Below are 27521 nucleotides of genomic sequence, written 5' to 3'. Positions count from 1 at the left end.
TGTGAACTCTATGATGCTGGTTCTTCAGACTTTGATTACTCTCTTCTGGGAAAAGTTAACGTTAAAAGAAAGGCAACTTTTCTAGCATCTAAGGAAGCCAGAATATATTAGACTTTACACTAAAATTTGAAACAGCCAAATTTCAGAGCCTCCCAACCCCATTAATACATCAGCTTCATAAAAATGTCCCACTGTGCATTGTGGAAGCTTATCTACCTCTTTCATATCGTAAATGTCCAAGTACCAGTTACATAGATCTTACAGTCCACACTGCATTAAGATGGAGGAGGAGGAAAAGGAGGAGGAGCAGGAAGAGGAGGAGGAACAGGAGGAAGAGCAGGAGGAGGAGCAGGAGGGGGGAGAGGGAAGGGAGGAGAGAGGGAGAGGGGGAAACACTAACACAGCCAAAACTGTAAAGATACTTTTTTTTTTTATTTTGAAACATGGGAATAACTCCAAATTTGAGCATCAAGGACCAAAATATATTGGAACCAAATGCTCAGAAGATGAGCCAGGCCACCATTGTGGTAACAAGCCTCACATGAATGAGCGGATATTAGAAAATGATGCCTGAGACATGGCTAAAGCTATAGCACATCCACAAATAGACTTATACTTGGTTGTCTAATGTGCATGCATGAGTACAGGGCATTCTTCATGGCCCTAGTTCATAGATGCCTTTTCCAAAGTCAGTGCAGGATCCGTATCTGTGCAAGTCTTTGCAAGTCTGTTCCTTTACAAAAATTTGACCATAATTTATCTGCAAGAGCATTCAGGTGACACATTCTTTATGCCTTCTTTACTTCCCCACGTCATTTGTGAATTAATAATTAGAGCTGTCAAGAGCTTGAATCCCATGAAAGAATTCATTTGTTAGTTATTATGATGCCAGTTAGCTGTCTATGAATAAACTTTGCTAAACATATCCATATGCTTGATGTCCAGAATCTGAAATTGGTAACTTTTAGTGGCAGAGACAACTTTAGACCAAAATGACAAGACAAAGAAGGGGGGGGAGGACCCAGATGTCCCAGGAAGAGTTGGATTTTCCTGAGTTTCAAAACCAATTCTTCCCTAATATGCACCAAACAGTATCAGCCTGACACACTCTTGCATGGGGCTCCACATCTTTCCCACTCACATGGAATTGTTGCAAACCCAAACAGCATTCAGAGCCAATGGGGGGAGGATGTGCACATGGGGGGAATACCTGAATCTCAAAAGAAACCAAAAAGAAATTGTAGTGGGGGGGAGGGTAAAAGATGGGAACTAAAAGCCAATTCCCAGAGTAGTTCTCTCTGTCCAGAAGCACAGTCTTTACTAGAATATGCAGCATCCCCTGGGAATTACTGTTATCTTTGCCTTAACCCTTTTCTTGCTGGTCCTTCTCTGGCTGGTCAAACTCTGCTCTGTGGTTCTTCCAGCCACAGGCACTAGGCAGCTGGTCTCAGGAGCTGCATTCCTCACAGTGACAGGAGAGGATGTACCGATAGGTGGCGGTAAGTCTCATGCCCCCTGAGCAGCGTAGTCGAAGTGCCTTCAGCTTGGAGGTCTGGGGCCGGCAGCAGTGACAAGAGGAACGGAAAGGTTGCTTGAGGACAGTGCTGAAGGACACCAAGGGCTCCGATCTCGATGCCTGGCTGCAGTGCCCCTCACATCTGGCCAGGAGCACCATCTAGGGAAAGAGGAGGAAGTGATTACCCTGTGGAGAATACAAACCCTCAGCCAGGTACCATAGCTTCCTTTGAAAGGGTTGAACTCTACTTTGCCAATCCCTGCTGGATTCGACCTGGTTGTACATTGGAATCAATTGGGTAAACTTAATATATCAGGGTTGGGGATACAGATTAGAAAGAAGTGTTTGCCTAGTATATATACAAGGCCCTAGGTTCCATCCCCAGCACTAAGGAAAAACAGACTCAATAGTACTCCCATCTCAGACCATTTGAATTAAAATCCTTGGCCCAGACATTCATGATTTTCAAGGTTCCTTAGTTGATTATGATGTGCACTGAGGATTTAGAACCACTGAACAAGGCCCACAACCATGATGTGAAAATAAAACATAAGAACAAAAGAAATTTTTCCTGAAGGTTAGTGTTCTACTATTGGCCCAATGCACTGTAATTCTGCTACTAGCAAAATGCAGAAAGCTGTTACAAATTGAAATTGAGCAGAAAAAAAACCCAAAATAATAAAAAAAAAAACAGGTGAAGAAGTGTTCTAGGTACTACAACTTGGGACAAAACAATTAGACACAGGGAATCTATGGATTTCTGGGATGACCCTTTAAAGAAGCCAGGGATTTACACAATTGTATGGGGCATCTTCAGAATCATTTATTTATTTATCTATTCTAGCCATCTCTACTTCTAAACGTTTGGGCCAGAATAACAAAGGTGTGTGTTCCTTTATTGAGGCTCTTAACCTGACTTTTGTAAACTCCTTTAGTAGACTCTTTTAGGAATCTTATTTTTAAAAATTCTTGGAAAAAATGGATATAAGCATCTATTCAATTTTTTGCATACAGCATAAGTAGATAAATAAAAAGTTTCTATTTTTTTAGAGTGAAAAAATTATATGACCCGTACCAGGTAAGGAAGGCACAAGAATTATTTCCAAAGCACAACAGAGAAATTCTGAGGATTTTGTTCCAAGAGCTTATATATGTTATCAAAATGCACTTTAGGGGTGGACACACTCCTAAGCATGCTCAGTTTAAGAAGGAAAGATGATGACTACATTTTGGGGGGCATGCTCAGCTCAAAGCCATGGAGCACATGTTCAAAAGGTTAAAATGATGGAAAGGAACACTTCTGAGCATGCTCAGTTTTTCCACAAAGCTTTGCCTGAACAAACAGATAAGACATTTTGTGTGTTAATGTAGGAATTTTCTTCTAAAGGTCAAAAGACTTATCTTTACACCCCATATAAGATCTTGATATCCTGGGAGTAGAAGTCATGAGTGGGGTGGGGTGTCTTAACTGACAAGGCTATGTAATCTTATAGACCATGGCAGGGAAGGCAGTAGGGAACCTGAGATTACTGGTCCTTGTATATGTGGGAGACTCTTGTTTGGTGATTCTCATATCAAGTGATGAATAAAAAGTTACCCTGTAATTCCAGAACCAATAGCAAGAGCATAAAAAGTAAAACAGTTCAAATGAAAAATGCAAAGGTACACACACTCACACATATATGTATGTATATATGTATGTATGAAACCTTTTGACATTTACCTTACACTATTTGGGAATTAGCAGTTAAAATTAAGGACTCACAGCTATTATCTCAGATATCACCCAATAGGGAAAAATTAAACACTCAAGGATTAAAAGAAGGAAATGACTAGTACATCTTTCTAAAAAAAGGGAAAGAGTGAGTTCTGGTAATTACAGGTTATTAACATGATTATCTGAGAATATCCTGGAGGTAAATCTAATAATCACTTAGCAACTACTAAAAGAATATGAAGCACTAGAAGAAAAACATGGAAAGGCTAGTGGAAGAATAGGTTGGACTAAACCAACTGATTAATTTTCTTTAAAAGATAATAAAGCTGAGAGAAAATAACCATAAACTATTTTTATTTTATTATATCTTTGGTGATACTGGAGTTTGCACTCTGGGCTTTGTACTTTATAGGCGATTCTATTTGAATCACATCTAAGTCCTTTGCTTTTTAGTTTGTTTTTCAGATAGAGTTTCATGTTTTTTTCTTTACCCAGGAGAGCATCAGACCATGATCCATCCTCCTATTTCCACCTCCCAAAGAGCTGCTGTTTGATTTTTTTGTGCCCCTTCTGGGGCTTGAACTCAGGGTTGGACACTGTCCCTGAGATTTTGTGTTCAAGGCTAGAGCTCTACCACTTGAGTCACAGCTCCACTCCTGACTTTTGGGTGGTTAATTGGAGATAAGTGTCTCTGGGACTTTCCTGCCCAGGCTGGCTTCAAACCGAACTCCTCGAATCTCTGTCTCCTGAGTAGCTAAGATTATGGGTAAGCTATCAGCACCCAGCTGCTGTTTGATTTTTTTATTAAAGATTTTAATTTTATCTTACTTGCTCTCTCTTCATATTGATAGACTACATGATCTGAAACAGGTTTGTGTTCATGCATGGAAAAATACTTGACATCTCACCTTGGAGCAAGCAAGCATCTCTTATCTAGATCATCTCTTGGGGATATTAAGCAGTTATTCAAAGCCATCTTCCCAAATGGAGTTTGTAGAGATCCAGTTTTAGACTCACAGGATATAGCAAACCTGTGCTATTTCATTAAGAAGGGCCAAAAGTTATATGGAGCATTGAACACAAACATTCATATGCAGGTGAACTAAAAATAGCCTTGCATAAAATAACTATTTAGGGGTACATAAAATAACTAAGTCCACATTGTAGGCCATTCACAGATAAGCTAATTAGACAGTGATTCCACTAAAAGTTTTCAGGGTGTCAAGCTCCACCTACAGACCACTGTGAAGGTCACAACCTCCAGCACTGAAGGAACAGAGGCCACCTCCAATGCACCTGGCTGCTCTTCTTTAGGAGCTGGACTTTCTTCACAAGAACTATGCACAAACAAGTCTACAAAATCCCTCCAGGAGCTGCTTTTAGCCCTCAGAATAAAATCCGAAATCCCAAGCAGGAGTCAAGGTTTTCCATGACCCAAGTGGGAAGTATAATCTTCAATTTCCCAGATGTTCTTATCATCCATTACCTGCTTTAATCAAGCTAAAATACATGCTATTCCAAGAACTGCTCCAGATACTCTTGCCTTCATTGTTTCTCTGTCATCAGAATGTCCTTTCCACTTAGCTCAGCCTGATGGAATCTTACCTATCCACCCTCTATGACCCAAATTCAAATACTTCCTCAAAGAAAGAACCATGAAACAATTATTGGACCCTTGATATTCTCAACTTTCTCTCTCTCTCTCTCTCTCTCTCTCTCTCTCTCTCTCTCTCTCTCTCTCTCTCTCTCTCTCTCTCTCTCTCTCTCTCTCTCTCTCTCTCTCTCTCTCTCTCTCTCTCTCTCACTATATCCACTCTAGAAGATAACAATGTCTATATGAGAACTTAAACAAGATTCATTCATGCTGATTCACTCGTTATTTCCTCACCAACAACCTTGAAGCATGATTATTCACATCATCTCCACCGATCCAGCACAACCTCCAAAGGCTCTGTGCTATGCTAAAGAGCATTGGAAAAAAGCAACCAGGGGGACAAAGCAGCACAAGGACAATGGAAGCTTTGAAGGGCTGTGTGGGAACTCAATTCACTCTCACTGGCCTGGAACCATCCCTCAGGTTACAGATCAAACTGACACAAAGGGGCTTTGCACCCTAAACTTTTCCCTTCTTTCTCTCCCTTGTTTATCTACAAGCCTTATGTGTCTCCAGCCCCTTACACACTGCATGGGCATGGACACAGTAGATGTTTACTATAAATTGAGACCTATTTGAAAAATCAAGTCACATCTCTTGAATGGTTAACTATGCTGTGAATTCAATATCCCTGACTTCCCTCTTGTCTTCTGCTATACTATAAGCAGCAGCAGAAGATGGTTTTAGGGAGTCCTCACATCTCCTTTCCAATCCCAGGACTCAGTGTTTAGCATATCACATCCCTTATCCTCTGGGAATTTTTACAGACTTTGCCACCTAAACCCTCCTCCTCCTCCTTCATTGTTGCACTTCAGGCCCCTTCCACTCCCGTGGTGCTTAAGGATCCTTACTACTGTGCACTGGTTGTTCTATACCTTGTCCAAGGGCTACTATCTCCCATTTCTCATACAACTCAAGCTTCATAGACCTACTGTACCAGCTCACTTTCCCAGCATGGGTTGCTGAAATCTCATCCCTGGCTAGAGAAACAGAACTCACTCCTGCAGCTTCCTCCATCCACCTGCTAAGAAAGGTCAGCCGGCACATCTGTTCCTCTTTTCACTCTTAGCACCCAACACAATGGCTTATGGCTACTTTGCTTTTCTGCCCCACCCTGTGCTCAACAGAACCACAATAAGCTTCATTTTCCTAATCCTTTAAGGCTATAGGAGATCCCAACAGTTATTGAGTTCTCAGTAATAATGGAAATAGAAAAGTGAGTCAAAACACCTGTCTAGCTTATAATTTCATCATCAAGAGCATAATAGTATGCATTAAACATCTATTATATGCTGGAAACTATGCTGGTAGCTTAACAAATATTATTAACAATGTCCATAGATACCCATAATAAATATACAGTTTCATTTTGTACAGGAAGAAAATGAACCACCAAAGAATGACTTTGCTTTTCCAAAGTCACCTATTGGGCAAGCTATGGAGCTGGAATTGGAAACCAAGTCTCTGTCCCTTCAAAGCTGAGGTTACATCAAGTCCCTTCAACATTTCCTAAGCATCTTATTTGTACTAACTACTAGCCTTTGCCCTATTTGTTCTACTGCCTTGACTCATACAAACATGGTCTCCTGGGAAGATTGTAAGTGAACCTGTCACTTCCAAGACCTTTGGGGCCTAGTTCCAGGAGGCACTACCATCAAGAAAGTTATCAAACACATGTTAAATGGTGATTACAAATGTCCTGCTTTTAGGTCCACTTTTTCTACTTTCTTTACTCCAACTTAGTCCTTTCCTGAATTTCTAGGTGGTAGGTAAAGATTGGCCAGCTGCAAATTCAAGGCTGGAGTAGATAGTTCCAAATGGAGGCTTCCAGAAAAACTTGTACTAGTTTTTTTTCTAGGAAAAAAATTGTGGGTTTAAATCATCATTGCTTGCATACCCAAAGTTTGAGCACTAAAGAGTAGCTCCTATATTCTACCTGCATTCCTCCAATTTAAAGAATTAAGCAGCGAAAGATGAACAGAGATTTCCATTCCCAGCTATGTGGCATCAAGCAACCTACTTAATTCTTCTTCTGGATCTTAAGTTTCCCTACCTAGAAAATGGGAATAATAATTCCTGTCATTGCATGTTTGCTGGCAATGATTAGGACATACTGTTTGAGACGCCTGACCCTTATATATTCAAGCCAGTTGCCCTCTCCTCCTTAAGCCTGGGTCACATGTGCCCTTCATCTGTCTTTACAAGGCCAGACACTGGGTACATATGTCTGAAAGCATTAACAAACAACAGGCATATGTTTAGTGAACAGTGACCCCCCCCATCATGATATTGAGGGGAAATGTTTGTAGAGGGAAAAAAAATCTACCTTAGTCTTTTCTTTCCAACATAGGCTAATAAGTATTTTATCCAAGGTCTCTAAAGGAAAGTAGTTACATTAAATGAGACCCAGCCTGAGTCTGTGAATGTTAAAAGTTATAAAATATTTCCAAATGAAAACAGTTTTCTTCCTGGATACATAAAGAAAATGTAATCCAAAAAAGTGCTGGGTAGTTGAAATTCTGCCAGGCATATTTTATGGTCAAGAAAGAAAGGTTTATAATTATGACCACCATTAACATGAAGCCATTGCTATATTTGGTACAGTTAGGGAGATTTGAAAACAGATTGTTCCCATGAAATTACAAATATTTCTTCTATTATCACAATTTGGGGCTGTTACTTGCTGTGGCATTCTGAAAAAAGTGAAGGTGAATAGTAGTAGACTGACATCTGTTTCTAAGAGTGTGAATGTCCAAGTGCTATGAGTTTGAACTTGACCTTCCTTGGGTTGACATGCTCGTTCCTAAGGCAAGAGGTCTTCCACTATGTTGCCCAAACTCTCCAGATTGTTTTCCAGTTTTTTTATTCTGTTTTTGTTTTTGGAGTGTTGGGGGTAGAAACTAGGACCACATGCATGTGAGACAAGTACTCTACCACAGAGCTATAGCCTCAGCTCATTTTCAAGTTTTTATAGATGTTCCTATTTTTTATTACCTTCTTGTCATTGCACTTTATTGAAATACTTTTTTGCTTTTTAAAGAACTGTGATTGTGGAGGACCACTCAATAAATGGATAATCAACACTGAATGTTGGCGTTGCCTGCTTCTAAAACAGGAAGGAAGAGCCGGGCACCGGTGTCTCACGCCTGTAATCCTAGCTACTCAGGAGGCTGAGATCTGAGGATCTCGGTTCAAAGCCAGCCTGGGCAGGAAAGACCATGAGACTCCTATCTCCAATAAACCACTAGAAAACCAGAAGTTGTGCTGTGGATCAAGTGGTAGAACACTCGCCTTGAGCTGAAGAGCTGAGGGACAGTGCCCAGGCCCAGAGTTCAAGCCCCATGACCAACATAAAAAAAATTAAAAAGAAAAATAAAACAGGAGGGAAGGAGAAGATGGGATGAGAAGCTTACAAACTTACTAGAATATATAATTTCTTTTCTTTTCCATTTTTTCCTTAATTTTTTTCCTTTGCCGTATGGGGGATTGAACCCAGGACTTGACACATGCTAGGCAAGTGTTCTATCACTTGAACCACACACTGGCCCATGGAGTCAGCAATTTCTAATCATTGTCATAAAAACATTTATCCTAGCCAGTGCCAGTGGCTCTTGCCTATAATTCTAGCTACTCAGGAGGCTGAGATCTGAAGATCGTGGTTTGAAGCCAGCCTGAGCAGGAAAGTCTGATACTCTTATTGCCACAGAAAAAGCCAGAAATGGCACTGTGGCTCAAAGTGCTAGAGTGCTAGCCTAGAGAAAAGGAGCCCAGGGACAGTGCCCAGGACCAGAGTTCAAGCCCCATAAACCAGAAAAAAAAATGTTTATGCTAAGCTGGGAAATAGCAGTACTGCTTGTAATCCTAGCTACTCAGGAGGCTGAGATCTGAGAGTTTTGATTTAAAGTTAGACTGCACAGAAAAATCCATGAAATTCGTATCTCCAATTAACCAGCAAAAAGCTGGAAGTAGCAGTGTGGTACAAGTGGTAGAGGGCTAGGCTTGAGCTAAAAAGCCAAGGGAGTATGCAGGGCCCTGAGTTCAAGACCCAGTACTGGTACACACGAAAAAATGCTTATCCTATTTTATTTTTTCTCTCTTTTTGGTGCTTTTCTTTGTGTGTGTGTGTGTGTGTGTGTGTGTGTGTGTGTGTGTGTGTGTGTGTGTGTGTGTGTGTGTGTGTGTGTGTGTGTGTGTGTGTGTGTGTGTGTGTGTGTTTGAAGTGCTGGAGACAAAGCACAGGGATTTGCGTACATTAGCCAACCTCTCTATCAGTAAGCTGCACTCCTAACCCCTAGTTTCCTTTTCCTAATAAAGGCCTCTTGCAGAATCTTATATTGATGTAATTTCTCTTTTTTGTTTTAGTTCTACAAGCACAAATAGACATTTTTCTTAAGTGAAAAATTTCTATTTCTTTTCCCACAGTCATAGGTCTTATTAATATAATAGTTAAAGTGATTTAACTCAAATTTAACTAAAACACTAAGCTATAATCACAGAAGTTATGGAAAAGTTAAGAGCAGACTGAAGTCATAATGTTTTAAATGGAGGTTATGGAGATTGATTATACAGCCTTTGGTTGATTCCATTGCTTGGCATTACAAAAAATTCTAAATTACTCTGGTAATTAAAAAAAGGAGACTTACCATGTGAAAGTGTTTACTATGTGGTTTTAGTCTTGGAATTAATGTGACAATCTCTTGAGGTTGAGCTAAACAAATTCTTATTTACCAAGTGTGGACAAATATCATTCCTGTGACTGTTTGGGAAATGGTGACACTCATGAGAACTCTCATTCAGAGTCCATCCTATCCTACAGTGTGCTTCCTTTCTGGGTGGTCCATGTGGCTGAGCATTTTTGGTGGCTTTTAAAGCATGATATCACCTGTCTCAACATGGAGGCCTAGGTAGCCTCCACAAGAACCACCATCAATTTCCAACAGGAATGAGCTGGATAGCCAAGGTAAAAAATGAGAAATGATCAAATAAACATCTTAAGTTTTTCAGATCACTTGACTATGACTCAGACCACACAGCTAGTTTCTGAAGAATTCACCAGGAAACTCTCAGTCATGTTTCCTTACCTTCCCTTTTTCCTTACTGTTAAAGGGGGTAGGAAGTACAATTCATTGTAGATTCCATATTTATTTCTTGATATAAGGACATTACCACACATGAATTTTACAACCAGGGACAGAAGACACCCACTTAATGGGATTGAGTATGCACATGTTCCACTACATTTCCAGAAGTGCAAAGCATGATGAAAACTATAAAAGGATTTTCCCACAAACACCACAGGCCAGTTACAGAGCTACAATTTGAGCTTTGGACACCATTCTCCTTCCCTAATTAATAAATATGGCTTCTCTTCTGCTTCCTGTGTGAGGGTGTACACTATGCTTACCTTTGAGCTACACTTGTACAGTGGGTGACTGATAGAATCCACATAATGATGCCTCATGCAGCGTCGAGGGTCAGAGTCCATCATGAACGAGCTGTCCGTTTTGCTGTCTGTATCTCCCATTATCGCCAGTAGGGAGAGCATAGAAAAGGATGCAGCTAGTACATGATTTCTCATTGTTGTGAAGAAAAACTTCTCTAGAAGAACAGCAGAGGGAGACCGAGGACAAAAAATTAGAAATGCCTTCACCTCTTAGGATCCAGTTCCTTTCAAGGCAATGGCAGCAGGATCTGGCTGAAGCTTTCTGGCTGTCATTGTCCTTTGTATGGCTGAGTTTTGTCTTACTCTTGGCACTTGGGATCCATCATCACAGTATCTGGTACAGTATCTGGTGCACAGCTGGAATGAAAACAGAAATGATTTTCCCCAGAAATATTTATCCAGTGACACTAATAGAATGCAGGAGGTATTAAGTCAAAATTTTCCATGTCATTTTGAGTGGTGAATATTGGATTCTAGAGTGTCATTAGCATATGCTGTCCTCTATTCTATCTCTCCATCCCCCATTGCTTATGCTACATATTTATAACCATTTGGAGGAAGACACAGTGGCTTCATGGAAGGACATATTGACTTTAATTGCTGGAGTCCATGTTCCTAGGGACAAGAGTAGTTTGAGCCCACTGTCAAAATTAAACATGTCATTCTAGTCACAGCATAACTAAATTGAGTCCTCTCATCTTTATCCTTAGTTGATGGGAGAAGATGGGTCTGTGCAGCTTCTCAGAAAACTCTGGTATCAACATCAGTTTATGGGACTAGCGTGGAGGCAGGTCAGCTCTAATGAACACAGACCTTGTCTTTTGGGAATGCATTTTCCATTTCCATGTCTATACCCACCCACCCACCCACCCACCCATTTAATGTTCCATTTCTGTGCTCTGGGTTCATCCTGTTTTTGTTTCAGCTTCATGCCACCCAGTATCAATGGCACACTGCATCTGAAATACACATTTTGTTCACTGGCCTCTAGCATGGTAGCACATGTATATTTCCCAACATACTCACATATTTCTTCAGAGTCATTGTAGCCACAACCCATGGTATAATTTGCAAATGAAAGTGATCATTGGAGCAGAGACTTACCATAAAATAGGACCATGCTATACTGATTGTTGAAATTTACTTTGTTCTTTTAACCATACCTCTTGGTCAAAGGAATGGGATCCAGAGATCTCATCAAATCACCTTACAACCCCTCAGGCATGGCCCACACGGATGCTTTTTATGGTACCAGAATACCAAGAGTATCAAAGATATTTTCAGACATTTAGGAAAATTGGAGGAGGAGTTGACATTATATCCACAATGAACAGAATGGGATAATTAAAGCTTCAGAAAAACTTGCAAAGGTATTTCAGAGTTTGATTGTTTTGTTTATAGTACAATTCTTTTTTTCTCCCTCCTTCCTACTCATGAACAGTCTAAACAAACAGGACAAAATGTTGATAGGATCAAGATTAGAAGTTCAAGTTGGTACAAACCAATTTGTTTTGCCCTCCCGGAGTGACCTTAGACCTACCTAACTGCTCTTGGCTGCCTTCCTAATGTGGGGCAAGATTCTGAGTGGAAAAAGGTGTATGAGGCAGAGCTGTTTGAGAACAGAGCATCGCCAGCTATGGTAAAGGCTAAGTGCCTCTGATTCAGGAAAGTCATATAAATTCTAATAATGAAGGAACCCACTTGGGTTAAATCATGACACTGTCATTAATCAGCTGGGCACCTTGCTCAGGTCACTTAAATTCTTCCAGCCCATTTCCTTGCCTGTAGGATAGGGGAATTGACAGAGATGACATCTGCTTTCCTCTCTTGCTCTAAAATACTGCCCCTTAATACCTATGGATGGAAGTGGCACTGTAGCTCAAGTGGTAGAGTGCTCACCTTGAGCTGAAGAGCTGAGGGACAGCACTCAGGCCCAGAGTTCAAGCCCTGTGACCAAACAAAAAAAAAAGCCTATGGATTCAGATACCACATTTCCATATGCAGAAGGTATTTCTAAAGTTGAATAGACCCTATTTTTATACAATCTGGCACAGTCTTCTTTTATGTGCATGTTAATGACAACATCTCATTAAAGTAGATCAAACCTGTGCCTAAAGTTCCAAATAAGCAAAAATTGCAGAATGTTTTTATGAAAGGTGATTGGATTTGGATAGTGCACACTATATACTGTATAGAAAATTACATGAATCTCTTAATCGATATAATTAATACATATGAATAAAAATTGTTAACATGGGTATATTTTGTTTTCTTAACAACTATATAGTCTTGGTTTTTCTATATATACCACCATAAGATTCACAAAGATTTCACCTCAAAGAGCCAGAATTATCTTGGGGTCCATGGTAAGAAGATGCAATATTACTAACCATTTCCTGAGTTTCAATATGACTCAATTATCCCAAGTGGTTATCTGTCTCTTTGAAGCTTTAATTAGTCTCAGAAAGAGAATTGATTTGACTTCTCCTTTCATCACTCCAGTCTGCAGATATTTCCCCCAGGAGTCAATGGCAGAAAAATGAAGGGAAAAGCAGACATTGCAATTCTGGTGCTTCCTCCCGTTGCCAGCAACTTTTCTCCAGAGCTAGGACCAGGAGGTGTAGTTAGATGCATAAAGCAAATATTTAAAATATGTATGGTATGATGGCAAAACTAAGTAACAACATCAATGACAAATCTCTACACATGTGTGTATAGTTCATTTGCCAGTATTTCCATTTTCTCCACAGTAAAGGATATGTAAAGGACCCCTAAAAGTAGAAAAGGATGGACACTTGTTTAAGAGAAATGAAAATTAAGTGCTTGGAGATACTTTGTTCAACCCTGATCATACACCTTGTTGACAAGGCTTTGAGAAAATGGGCCCATATCAGAGATAGTACAGTATAAATTGGTAAAAAGCTCTTAAGAGGACAAATTGGCAATATCTTTTCGAACTGTAAACATATAATTTAGACCTAGCAGTTGCATTTCTGTAAACTATAACTTCAGATGAAATCACACAAGCATATGGTCTAAAACTGGAAACAGCACAAAATATTAATAGGCTAATTATCTTATACAACATTAAAACAATGGAATGCCAGATCACTATATAAAGACGGGCACAGAAATTCTGACCGGTGCTAAAATGGAGAGATATAAGAATATTTGTTATTCGAATAAAGAATCTCTGGAAGGAATTTCTAGAACTTCTTTGAGGGGGTAATATATATGGTACTAGGGTTCAAATTTTAGGCCTTGCTTGCTGGGCTGGTGCTCAGCCACTTGAACCCCATGTCCAGCCCCACATTTTTATGGTTTAGATATGAAATCTAGCAAACTTTTCTGTCTTGGCTTACTTCAAACCAAGAGCCTCCATTTTCAGCTTCCTGAATAGCAAAATGTGCAGGCATAAGCCAATGGTGCCCAGTTGTTATTTTCAAGAAACTAACAAAATTACTTACCTGTAGGGGGCTGGGAACAAGCTTAAAGGAAATACTTTTCACTTTATACATTTTTCTTATTTTTAGATTTTTGAACTTAAATATATTACTTATCCAAAATTTTATTGAAAAGAAAACCAATAATGCTTTCCCTTGTAAAAGCTCAGCTGACAATTGGTAACTCAGTTGATGGATGTCCAATGTTTGTATCAGTTTGAGGTATTTTATTATTGTATTTCCATCTCTTATGAATGCAGAAAGATAGGTTAGTCTTTTTTTTTCTTAGTCAAATAGTCTTCTGGGTAGTTCCTTTAGTTTTTTGTTTTTTGTTTTTTTGTATCTTTTGCAGTACTAGGGATTGAACTCAAGCCTCAAGCTTATTGGGTAGGTGCTCCACCACCTGAGCTCCCCTTCAGGCCCTTTTTGTGTGATTTTCAAGGTAAGGTCTTGATTTATGCCTAGTCAGGCCTGGGCTGTGGTCCTCCTACTTGTGTTTCCCTGTGTGTCACTGGGGATGCCCATCCATTATGCTTCCCCCATGACTGAGATAGAACCACAATTGTTTAAAAAGAAGTCTCACGAGCTTTTATGCCTGGGATGGCCTCCAATTTGTATCCTATGATCTCTGCTACTCAGGTAACTAAAATTACTAGCTTGAGAGCCAGAACACCCAGCTTACCATTTATTCTTGCACATTATTTCCAACAAATAACAACTATCCTTCATTGCAATCACAATTAAAACATTTTTCCTGATGAGTGAATAAAAACACTTTCAGAAGTATTATGAACTTTATACTGTCTCTTCACAGATAAGCTAAACCTGGAAATCACATTGAATAGTAAAATGGGCTGAATCTGGTAGCTCACCACTCTAATTCCAGATACTTAGGAAGGAGATTCTAGGAGGATTGCACTTCAAAGTCACTTAGGGAAAAAAAATTTCAACCAATAAGTTGGGCGTAGTGATGTGGGTCTGTCACCCTAGCTACAGAGAGGCCCACCCCAAGAGAAAATGTGAGAGTAGAGTGGGAAAAAAAGACGCTGAGAACATCCATCAAATAGCAGAGTACCTTCCTAGCAAGTTTGAAATCCAGAGTTCAAGCCCTAATATCATGTATAAATTAAATCAGTAAATAATAAGAGGAAATGCTGCTTCACCTGTTAGAAATGGCTCAGGATGTTAGGGTGTCATATAAGAATAAGGACACCACCTTGAAAGGAACTCAGCAAGGCAAAGTTTACTTCTGCAGAAGGGAGCACCACTAGCTGAAATCCAAGCAAGGAAGCAAGCATAGGAGGAGGGGAGGAAGAGTGGGTGCGACCGGGAGCTGTTTCATTTTTATACCTAAAGCAGCAGGCTCTACCTCTCTGGTCCAATTGGCCAAGCTCAGGTTCAGGATCCACTCACAGATTGGCTGCTTTGAAGAGTACAGAATTCCTTAATTATTCACACTCTCTGCTAATTTCTTGAGCAACCTGTGTCTTAATTATTCCCACCTTCTGCTACTTTATTTACTTATGGATATTGTCTCACCAGAATCATCAACAAAAGCCAAACTACCAGGCCAAAGCAAGAATTTTTAAGCGACCCAGTTTGATAGAAAAGACGGCTGTCTCACAACCCCTAGTTCTGAGATTTTTTTCATTCCAGTACACTCATGAAGCATGATACATTTTTGTTCAGCTTATATATTAAATACTTCAGAGCATAAGCCATGGTGTGGATGCTAGTGGCCCATACCTGTAAACCTAGCTATTAATGAGGCTGAGATCTGAGGAGGAAAGCAGGATTGTCCATGAGACTCTTGTCTCCAATTAACCAGCAAAAAGCTGGAAGCGGAGCTATGGCTCAAGTGATACAGTGCTATCTTTGAGGGAAAAAGCTAAGGGACAGTGTCCAAGCCCTGAGTTCAAGATCCAGTACCACACACACACACACACACACACACACACACACACACACACACACACACACACACACACACTTACACTCACACAGTAATATATGCAATGGTAATAGACTATAGAATTTACAGGCTCTTCAAAACACAAAGGTAAGATACTTATACCATAATATTGGAATTTGGGTGGGTTTTGTTTGTTTTGTTTTATTTCTTGCCTTAAGTGATCAAATTGAATGAATTAACAGAGTTGTTTTGAAGAAGAAATAGACTAAAGTTCAAGAAAAGCTTGACTTGACTTGATTTGACATTGTGTTGGTTTATTGAGTAGCAGTAAGGGCTCACAAAGAAGAAAATCTGTAATTAAGAAAATTCACAGAAATGGAATCCTGGATTGCCAGAGGCCTGGGCTATGTCTGTTTTATGGGAATTTCTGTCATTTTCTCCAAACTAAATGAATTCCAGCTTACCTTAATATTGTGTTTTTTTTTGAGCCTCATGACTATAAGACAGAACTTCAACTCATACAACAATGGGTGAATGAGAGAAGCACTTTCTTACTGAACTCAGTAAACCGGCTGCTCTGTGCTCAGAGTACAGTGCCTGAGATGTGAACTTGGCCACTGTACAGAGCCCACATTCTCCTAGATCCAGTGTAGAGTCTCTGCCAGCAGGAGAGGCACGTAGGCTGGCATGTCCGACTTTGGAGCTGTCCTCCAAATGCTACCAGTGGAAAAGAACAACTGGTGCCCAGATTGCCCCACCTGTCATCTTCAGAGAAATAATAGAGCAGCCTCCTGAGTGAGAGATGGTATTGTGCCCACAGATCAGCTCACTCTTGGGCTGACCTTCTCCCAAGCACAGAGTAAAGCACTGGTTTTGCATGAGGGATTCCAGCCTGATTCCTGGCTAAGTGGCTTGTGCCAGGAATGGTCCGATTCTTGCCCTGTTTCAGTAACTAAATCTCTCCCTGGGTCATTTTTGGTATGACTATATATGCAGGTGTTCCCTCTTGCAGCCTCCTTTAACAAATATTTAACACATATTCAAAGTACACTTACTCCTTTCACTTTAGCAAAAAGAGATGGAGGACAGGAAGTATAGATCAGGAGTACAGAGACTGCCAAGATCCTGGCCTCAATTCACACACACCTGTGCGCACGCGCGCACACACACACACACACACACACACACACACACACACACACACACACACACCTAAAAAGAGATAAAGTTCAGAGAAAAAAACAGGTCTTAACCTACATCCTGATCCTTTTACCCATTGAATATCCAAGTAGAGTCCTGGCCTATTCTCCTGGTTAATATTTGGACATCTTGATAAACTCATTTAGCATCAAATTTATATCCAACATGCACTGCATCATTTCCAAGGAGATCAAATGAAACAGATAAAATATAATGACTTTCAAATGGCATCTGCATCAGAGAGAATTATTTGCTATTTGTTGCAATTTTAAAAACATGATACTAGGAAAGCATGGGTAAAGAGAGCAGAACACAAAGCCAAGGGAATTGCCACAAAAACAAAAATATATGAATGTATCTAGATAGATAGACAGACAGACAGACAGACAGACAGACAGACAGACAGACAGACAGACAGACAGACAGACAGACAGACAGACAGATAGATAGATAGATAGATAGATAGATAGATAGATAGATAGATAGATAGCTTGCCAATAGGTAACATTTCCTGCATAGATTGGAAAAGCATGAAACTCAAAGTCTTATTCAGAGAATAAGTAGCTCCTTCTGAGAAAGCCAAAGGAATCCAATGGGATCTAATCACCTAGCCTTGGAGAGTAAGTCATATGCTTCTTCCCAAGGCACTTGATTTATAAACTGTAAACAGCACGATGGATTTTATAAATACATCCCTTGTCCTCAATAAATGGTTCTTAATAGTCTTCCTATCTGATAGTCCATGAGTAGCAGCCAAGCCTAAGCTGGCCCAGAAGCAGCAGCAGTACCCACTAGCAAAGCTGCCAAATCCCCCCCCCCCCCCAATCCAGTTAGACATACTCATGGACCTCCAAGGATGGGAAGCCACAAGATCAGTGGAGAGAGAGTAGATCCCATTCCTCCTTTCATCTCCTGAAGTTTGTTTTAGAGTAAGAGGCAATGACCACCTCCTTTAGTGCCATCTTAGGAGAGAAATGACAATATCCTTGCCAGTAAACAATAGTTCTCTAATCTTCAATAGGACCCTGTGTTCCCCAACTTGCATGACTAGCCAACTGTGGCTGAGTTCCATAGTGGGGATTACGGAGGAAGAAAGTAGGAGGAATATAGCTGGGCAAAAGGCAATGAATCACAATCCTGGGGTAGATAAGGGAATTCAAACAAAGGATGGGAAGTAGAAATAATTTGGAGGAGGAGCCAAATGTCAAATGGCCCTACCTCTGTGTGTGTGTGTGTGTGTGTGTGTGTGTGTGTCTGTCTGTCTGTGTGTCTGTGGGTCTGTGGGTCTGTGTTTGTGTCCCTTGGCTTAAACAGTTAGTTACTGAGTAGGGATTTCAGTGGGGGGACTTGACATTGAAATTGACTAACACCTAAAATCCTCATCTTCAGACATTATCAGGGAATCCAGAGGAACCTTATTGCTATCCACTCTCCTATTTACTGATAGTTTCATGTTTCCCTTCCCAGAACCATTACAGGACTATGTAGTTGGTGGTCTGTGTCCAGGCATGTTGCACTCACCTATCCAAAATATCGGATAATTACATCTCTGCCTTCAGGAACTGATATAACATCTACTATTGTCTGATCATGTAAAAGGAAAGCTGATCTGATGGCCTTCAAGCTCTGAGCTCAGTGCATACATCACTAGCTACATGATCATGATGAAGTCACTTGGCTTCAGTAGGACTCTGTTTCCTAATTTTCAAGATGAATAAACTGGTTTAGTTATGTCTACCACTTTACCCATTTCTAACAGTCTCTAACTTTCATAGTATAACATCTTCTCTTGGGGCTATAGAGTCACCAGTTTAATACTACAACAAGACTTCTTTCATCTTCAAGGAAATAATGGTTGCCAGGAGTTGAAACAAGTTCTAACAAAGTACCTGATCACACCAAAGGCTAAGCTTTAAGAATGTGCTCCTTGGTGAGACCTTATCAGTAACCTGAAGTGAGCATAGCCTTTAATAACCAGTTTTATCCAGTGCTTATAATGTACTAATTTATAAATTAATAATACCCTGATAATAGCAGAAAGTAGGTATAGAGGGTAGTTAACCAGTTTTTAATTCTCTTAAAGCTGTCTTAAGATTTATGATGCTTCTTTCCAATCTCCACATAAGTAGGGAGAGGGGGGAAAGTTAATGGTTGTTGACTGCATTAGAATTAGACTTCTTTCATTTGATAAAGAGAGAAAGATGGATCAGCAGAGTTATCTTCTCTGCAAATGAGAATTCATAAGGCCCTAGAGGTCAAGAATAAGGCTTTTACCTATCAACGTATCTTCAGAACCTCTTCTGCTAGGAAAGGGATATTTCTGAAGCCCTGTATTAAGACCTGAGTCAGAAAGCATTGATCACCAGAGTTGGCTCTTGGATCCTATACTGGGCATATGTGAGCTTTCATAGTTTCCATGGGAAGACTCACTCTGACTTCTTAACAGTTGACGTAACTAATTGACTTTTAGAATATAAATCCTGCATTCATTGGAAACGACTAGGTCTGAGTACCCAAGTGTCAGGAAGCACTTTTATGTTGAAGTCTTTTCCTCTGGGGGTTTGGATTGTTTCCGTAAATCCAGCCACCCGACTATAAGCTGTGACTGATATGGTGATGAACTGTCAGAAAATGCTCAGGGTGGCCTTTCTCCAGTGCCACAAATCATCAGTAGCTCTAAACACAACAGAGCTCCTTTTTATCCCTTCAGAGAATTAAAATAGGCTGAGTGGAAACCACAGAAGTTCCCAAACAGAAAGAGGAAGGATTATTTTTGATGTCTCAAACCTGCCACTACACTTGCAATTTTTTTTCAAATACCACAGTATTGTTGGGAGCTGGTGGTTCACAGCTACTCAGACAGCTGAGATCTGAGGATCACAGTTCAAAGCCACCCTGGGCATTAACCACTCAAAAAACAGAGGAGGAGCTATGGCTCCAAGTGGTAGAGCCTTGAGGGAAAGAGCTCAGGGACAGCACCCAGGCCATGAGTTCAAGCCCCACAAACCAACAACAAAAAAACTAGCACAATGTCCAAAAGGGTAAGGTCCCCTTCCTTTTCCCCATTCCCTCCCAGGAATGGAGAGGTCCCATGCAAGGGGAGAAACATAAACTACTACTCACCTTGCACAGGATTCTTTGGAAATAAAGCAGGAGAATTCTGAGACATCCAAACTAGAAGACTCAGTGCTGTGGAAACACATGAAGCTAAGACTTCCCTGTGGACAAGAAAAGATGACCAGGTATTCTAGATAGCCTTGAGCTGAAATCATTGCATACATGCTCTGTAGCCTGGCCTTAGGGGAAGGGAGGTGAGCAGTGTTAGCTAAGGGTTCAGGCTCCCTTTTACCCCAGAGTCAAATGAACAGGTTGGCTTTTCTTCAAAGTGTCCAGCGAAGTGTTTCCAAAGCTGTATTTGAATCTCCTCACCCGAAACTGCGTTCTGGAATAGTGGGTAGTGATCTCACCTAATAGCTGTAGGGCCCTTAGTTAGGAGTGAAGCATAAACAATAGAAGCAATTCAATCTTTCCAGTCCCCATTCAATTGGTCTGTTCTGCTCCGTGGTAGGATCTGAATACTGAATTCAACCAGCTCTCAATCAGAACACTCATGATGCAGGTGTAAGGGAAAGACACATGGTCAACATACACACATCACTTAAAAAAATGTTTCCCTATGCTACTAATCACTCTGAATTTGTTGGGCTGTTGAATTTTGGATTGTATTCTGCTTTGCTTAAACCACCCGCCCCCCACACACACCCCAGCCTCTCCTGCCATAATCCTATTCTGCTGCCTAAGGTTTGTATTCTGAAGAGAAAAACTTTAACTCTGTAAAAGAGTGGTTTTCTATAATGATAATGAGGGAGATCACAGAAATGTATCAACTCCTAAAATATCTTCATTGAGCTTTAAAGAAAAATAGGACTTTAAGGATTGCGTTGTTTAGGTTCTTTACATCCATGTTAGGAATGCATGTACTTCCACTTTACCTAGAGTTGAGCACTAGGGAATTTTTTTTTCATTAGCTTACACTGGTTATAGAAGGATGAGGAATGTTTTTCACTTTGGGATTTGACCTCTTTTTCAGGAGGAGAAGGCAACTTCCGACCCCTTCTGGGGAGGGAGTGGGTGAAAAGGAGAGATCCTTTTCTTCAAAATTGTACTATTTGAAAAAGAAAAGTTGAAAGGGCAGTTGCAGAATTACATCAAAAGTAATCTTTTCTTCTTGTCTTTTGTTACATCTCCCCTGACCTTCTCTCTTTTTATTTTTATTCCCTATGGATGAAAGGATACAAAGTGACTACACATTTAGAGCCATTGTTGGTTTGTGACACTGGAGAAAGGTCACCCCTGAGCATTTTCTGACATGGACTTTCTTCGTGGACTTTCTTCAATGTCTTAGCCTGTTGCCCTTTCATTTTAAAATAATATTGCAATCAGTTGGATCAAAGCTTAAAAGAAAAAGTTGAGACAAAACTAAGTCTTGGAAGAGAGCAAATAATCTGAATGATTTTTAGCTTTTGTGGAATAAAAGATGAAAGATATCTATTGCAAATCTCACACTCAGCTACTACTCCCCAATGTTCATGTCCAGATTTCAACACAGGGTGAAAAGGACCCCAGTTGTATGAAGTACTGACTCTCAGCCCTGAGGATGCATTGCCAACTGAAGTTACCCATTCTTGGAATTTTCTGAGTCAGCACTCTGTAACAAGAAAGGAATTGTTCTAGACTGTAAAGCCCATCTAGGCTGTTAGGTTCTGACTGTGGAAAACAGGTCTAGGGAATATATAACCCAAGGATCAGGCTCTAATAAAAGGGACAGTGAGCATGAAGAAGACAAGAGAAGGCAGCTTTGCAGATGTGAGAACTGCTGGTGGAAGAAACAATGCCATTGGCACAATCTTCCTCCAAAACTCCACTATGTGGCTGTGAATGTACAGCATGCAACCCTCACAGCTGAGCCAGCAAGCACTGATGTCAGTCCCTGCCTCTACTGCCCACTGCCCACACATGGGAGCTTCAGAAGGGTTCTTTGCCCTTTCTTGTTGTTGTTTTTTTTTTTCTGGAATCAAACAGAGAAGTTCTCGGTTGCTGACCTGATGGGTGAGGAGTGGGTACTACCGGCTGGAAGGCTGCCACTGGCAGGGGCAGACAGGAAAACAGGAATGCTCTTAATGTCCTCCCAAAGAAAACCTTTGATGGACAAAGGAGTGGTTGTATTTTTACCCTCTCTCTTCGTGCTGCCAGGCGTCTTTAAATAGATCATCTAGCCTAGGGACTTGTATGGAATAATTCATATTAAAACCCAAGAAGGGGCAGTCAGGGGAAGTTGGTCCTCTCCTCTCCTCTCTACCACCCTCCCCCTCTCTCTCTGTGCAAGCAAACAGGAAAACACTCATTTTAATTCAACTGTGTTAAAATTTTCCTTTTAGGTCTTTCAATGAACTTTAGCTAATTCAGAAAAGACAACCAAAGCCCTTTGCTCCCAAGGATATTAGCAGTACCTTTTAAGGATGCTGCATAGGGTAGGTCTTAAATAAGAATCTCTAATTGACAAGTGCAATACCTTCCATTTTCAGCTCATCAAAAACTGCTCTGCTGTGGTTGAAAAAAAGAAAGAAAGAAAGAAAGAAAGAAAAAAGAAAGAAAGCGGAAGAGATAGGAAGAAAGAAAAAAGAAAGGAAGGAAGGAAGGAAGGAAGAAAGAAAGAAAGAAAGAAAGAAAGAAAGAAAGAAAGAAAGAAAGAAAGAAAAAAGAAAGAAAGCGGAAGAGATAGGAAGAAAGAAAAAAGAAAGGAAGAAAGAAAGAAAGAAAGAAAGAAAGAAAGAAAGAAAGAAAGAAAGAAAGAAAGAAAGAAAGAAAGGAAAGAAAGAAAGAAAGAAAAAGAAAGAAAGAAAGAAAGGGAGAGAGGAAGGAGGAAGGAAGGAAGGAGAGAGAAAGAGAGGAAAGGAGAAAGAGTAAGAGGAAGGAAGGAAGGAAGGAAGGAAGGAAGGAAGGAAGGAAGGAAGGGAGGGAGGGAGGGAGGGAGGGAGGGAGGGAGGGAGGGAGGGCAGGCAAATTCCTTCCCCATCTCCAAAGCACCATGCATTTTTCACTTGGCCCAACCCAGGGTCCATTTCTTCCTTTTCCCTTTCATCAAGTCGGTTTCATAAAGACCTTCAAGCCTAGGCTACCTAAATCAAAAATTCTGTCTTTTTATTTCTGTTTGGGGAAGGAGGTGGAGAGATGGGGGAAGAGAAAGGGAAAGAGCCCTAGGATTCAAGGACCTCCCCCCCCCCCCCCCCCCCCCCGCCCCCTGCACGCCCCAAATCACTTGTCTCTTCCGCTTGAAACAGAGAATAAACACACTTCTCTTAATGTGGGGCCAGAGTGTATCCAGGCATTCCCATAGTGCTCCCACCCACCCCCAGCTTTTGCTGGACATGTCCGGGTCACTGTGATGGTATGCTTGTCCTTGCCAACACGGGTCACTCAAGCCCTGCTCTCTCTGAGCCACGTGGCTGCTCTTCTCTGTAAGTGGGTTCAGGCTCAGGGCTACAAAAAAGCCCCCATATCCTATCAACCCAGCAGAAATAGTGCCAAGAATGACATCCTGGGAATACTATGGAGATGCAGAGATCTTGTGGCCTGTTCTCCCCGGATGGAACAGGACTCAAGCTGTCTGGAAAACAGACTAGCAAAAGAGCCAGCTCACAATGGAAGGAGCCCAGGCGAAGGGAAAAGGGGCTGGTCTATGATTGGTGGTAAGCAAAAGAAAAGAAAAAGCCACATGCCACCCAGGGAGAGCAGAGGAGATGGTAGAGCAAGGACTTGAAGGAAACAAGTACCCAGACATGGCACTGCCAGGCTAGCTGGATTCTTTTCTGAATTAGATTATATGAAAGAAAGAGGGGAAATATATAGCCGGCCAGCTGTTCAAAGGCTTACAACCTTGCTTTTATTGTCTGAGTAAGTTGGTGAGGTGGGGCATCAGAGGAATTCCAAACATACCATCCCAGAGAAATTTTAATATGTTCCACAGTGTCATACACGAAGAGGAAATGACAGCTGATCACTGGACAGACCACAAAATCTCAGGCCCTGGAGCTCACTCATCCTCCCATGATCCTGTGCCCCTCACCCCTTCCAGATACACACTTCTCAGTCATTCCACCTGCTTCCCCATCCTCACTGCCACTGCTGCTCTGCCAGGACAAAGCAGCATTAACTGACTGTCATGGGAAGAGGTGAGCATGGGCTCTAAGGCTAAGGGCTGGCCAAGAAACTGAGGGCTGGCTAGGGTGAGTCAGGCACCCCAGGGACTCAGAGGCATTTTAATCCAACCATGGGGAATTATCTAGTGATAAGAACCCGAATCAAGGTCCCTGCTAATGATGTCTTCAGGGGTTTTATTCCCAGTCATCCAACTGTGTGATAAAACACCAGATTGTGATTTGAAAGCAACTCTGTGTGTGGCTCAGACAGAGACCTGGGTTTGGGGAACAACTTCCGACAACTTCCCAGGGGATTTTTGAATGTGGGCCAAGCCTAGAGGTCACTGGTTGCATAGATCCTGGGAGTAGGCCCAGTAAGTAGTGGGAGATAGTGACTGCATCCTCTTCCTCCAAACATATTTCTAATTCAATGATTCATCAAATAGCCCTGATGTCAGCTGCTGACGAGGTGACTCACACCCATCCCTGATAGAGACAGCCGTGGTCCTTTCCAAAGGGTGCTTGAGAGAGCAAAGAAAGGATAAACTGCTCTTTTCCAGGCTTTTCCTGCCAAGGCCAGCAGGTTCCAGGTCATGTTAGCTATACAGCTAAGATATACTTAGGATCTGATGCTAAAGGCCAAATGGGGAAATCACCATTGATGAGTGAGAATCATTTCAAGAAAACCTAGACACTAATAGGTATTTTCAATGGTTCTTTATAACCAGAAAGTTCTTGTCCAGTTTACCCACTGGCAAAGTCCATTTCAGTAAACTAGAGAGAGCATTTTACCTAACTAGAAAGAGCATACAGATGGAGAATTAGGGTGTGGGACAATGTCTCATTCACCTTTGTGTCCATCAGGACTAGCATAGTACCAGGCATATTGAAAACGCTAAATATTTACTAAATGACTGCTAGAATGAATATCTAACCAGTCAAAATAATAGTGCATGAATCGTGAATTCTTAAAATCAGAAGGAAATTCGCAGGCCATCCTTGGTGGCTATAATTCTAAGAAAACTCCCAACATTTTTCAAGAGCCCAGGAAAATAAATGAGTTGGAAATTGTTAAATGTATTGAAAAATGATTTATTTTTCCCTTGAGAGTGTCATTGGAATTCGAATTAAGATTGAAAACTCCATAGGCACGTTTCCATCTGTGGGTGTCAGCTGCTTTGGTACACAGTCCTAAGAAGGCCTTGGCCAGTTCTCCTACTACCTGAACAAATGTATTTTAAAATAAATGATGCAATGCTTTGCATCTGCATTCAAACACTCTCATGTAATGAGCTGAATAATAGTTTAAGAAAATTGTTTGTAATCACCCAAATGCTTTGCTAACAGCAGCAGTTTAAAGAAAATCACTGTAAAATGTTGTAGCATTACAGACCATAGTATCCTTTTGTGAATTAGCTTTCTGGTTAGTGACTATCCCAGAGTGGTGAATTAATTCATCTAGCATTCAGATTTTTCTTTTACATTTAGGCTTGTTATTAAAGGAAATCAGGAAAGTTGGCCATAAATCATGACTTAACACCTTAATAAAAACTGTCAACTGGACTCTGAAGTTTACTTCTACAGACAAGACTTATGAGAAGAAAATGAGCAGATCTTTTTGCAGTGATCTAAGTGCTCAGTTGAGAAGTCTGGAAGTCCTAACTCTACTTAGTTGCCACCCACAGCCAACAGTGCATTTTTGGCATCTCTGTACTTTCAAATGCACCTGGTATTTAATATTCTATGCTGAAGCAATTTGCAGTACCAGCTCCTTGTAATTAAAAATGCACTAATATTAGAAATGAAAAGAGGCACACATTACTACAGCCATCTCTAAATGACAGTTATAAAGCAAAGGTGTTGTACTCCCACTCATCCTGCCAAATTTACTTCCTTTCCAGCACCTGAATCACCGTTGAGATGGGGAGACTGCCTCTTGCCTGAGGACTTATCTGGGCTTGTCCAACACAAGGAGCCTCAGTCTCTGTGCTGTTCTGAATCATTAACATTCTATACACAATCAAACTTCCCGTCCCTCAAGAAAGAGTTATGTCCAGACCGCCTACAGCTAGATTGTTCATGTAATGATAGAACTTGTATTTAGGAGTTTGAAAGAACCCTCTGAATGTTCCTCAGGTGTGTGCAGGAGTCATCTCTCCAGTTCTGGGTCTGGGTGTTAGTGGGAGCATCCTCCCCCCCACACCCCCTGTCACTCTATTGGAGCTTTGATCGTACTGCAGGGACAAGCTGACTACTAAAAATAAACCCCTTGCAATAAGGCCAAGGCAAACAGCATGCATTTCCTCGGACTTTTTTTCCCCCCAATCAAAATCACATAGCAAAACCATCCTCGTCTCTCCCGGGTGCTCCCCGGAATGCATCTATGGAAGCGAAATCCCGTTGCGGGGATGGGAGAGAGGTGCAAAAGAACAGAATTCCTGCAAAGCGTGACAGAGAGAGCTAGGCATAAATGTTGCCTATTGTTTGAAGTCATTCTGAGCACTCCCGGCACAGCCCTGGCAGGAGATCAGCCGCATACATAAGTAGTAATAAAAGCAAACCGTGCGCATTTAACCTCGCAAGCTTGCCTGCGTTAATAGTGCCCCCATTGTAAGTGGGAAGAGGGCGGTGAGGAAGATATCGCGCTCCATGAATCCAGGTCCCGTAAACTGCTGCTACTTCTCTGCCCCATCTCACAGGGTCAAATAGAAGCACCATTACCAAGTTACATCTAACTACGCAGAGAGTTTGAAAAGAAAATCGAAATCAACCCCCAAGATATTTTTCAAGCTTCTCTGGGACGCTCCGGCGCGCTCTGTTACAGACTTCAAAGATACGTTCATTAAAAATTAAAAAAAAAAAAAAGTACACACACACACACTCACTCACACACACACACACACACACACACACACACACACACACACACACACACAAAGCTAGCACGATACTGAGTAATGCAAATTCAAGTAATGCAAATTTACAAGTGGGATTTAAAGGTTGTCTCTTTGTCTGCAAGGAGGATGAAATGCTGGATTTGGAAAAGAAGTTAATTTCCTAGGCAAAGCCAGCCGTCAGCGCTTGTTTTTCCTGCTTACCTTAGGGGGGGGAAACGCAAGGCTCCTTTCTTCTCAGACTTTTCTGAGAGCTAGAAAGAGGTCCTGTTACTTCCAAATGCTTTTGTTCTTCTGTCCCTCTGTCACATGGCTTGCCTTTTATATTTGCAACACACAAAAGTTAGGACTGTTGTTTAAGCGACAGAGAGAGGGAGAGAGAGAGAGAGAGAGAGAGAGAGAGAGAGAGAGAGAGAGAGAGAGAGAGAGAGAGAGAGAGAGAGAGAGAGAGAGAGAGAGAGAGAGAGGGAGAGAGAGAGAGAGAGAGAGAGAGAGAGAGAGAGAGGAGACAGAGAGAGGGAGACAGAGAGAGGGAGACAGAGA

General features: G+C 41.2%; 1 protein-coding gene across 5 annotated transcripts; it reads right to left on the bottom strand.

The window, feature by feature from the left end:
* Window positions 1–393: 393 nt before the first annotated feature.
* Ndp (norrin cystine knot growth factor NDP) lies at window positions 394–27343 on the bottom strand. Of its 5 annotated transcripts, XM_070039206.1 has the most exons (4): window positions 27183–27343; window positions 20009–20103; window positions 10292–10687; window positions 394–1675 (listed from the first exon to the last, which is right to left on the bottom strand). In XM_070039206.1, exons 3-4 carry the CDS (start codon window positions 10463–10465, stop codon window positions 1448–1450), a joined length of 402 nt encoding a protein of 133 aa, XP_069895307.1. In that variant the 5' UTR covers window positions 10466–10687; window positions 20009–20103; window positions 27183–27343; the 3' UTR covers window positions 394–1447. The 5 variants fall into 5 exon arrangements, with proteins under 5 accessions (XP_069895307.1, XP_069895308.1, XP_069895309.1 ...); XM_070039207.1 differs by lacking the exon at window positions 20009–20103; XM_070039208.1 differs by lacking the exons at window positions 20009–20103; window positions 27183–27343 and adding an exon at window positions 17726–17778.
* Window positions 27344–27521: the final 178 nt, after the last annotated feature.

This window comes from Dipodomys merriami, unplaced genomic scaffold (genome assembly GCF_024711535.1).
Source record: "Dipodomys merriami isolate MVZ:Mamm:240054 unplaced genomic scaffold, mDipMer1.0.p SCAF_3, whole genome shotgun sequence".
NCBI lineage: Eukaryota > Metazoa > Chordata > Mammalia > Rodentia > Heteromyidae > Dipodomys > Dipodomys merriami.
This window is presented reverse-complemented; position numbering and strand designations above follow the sequence as displayed.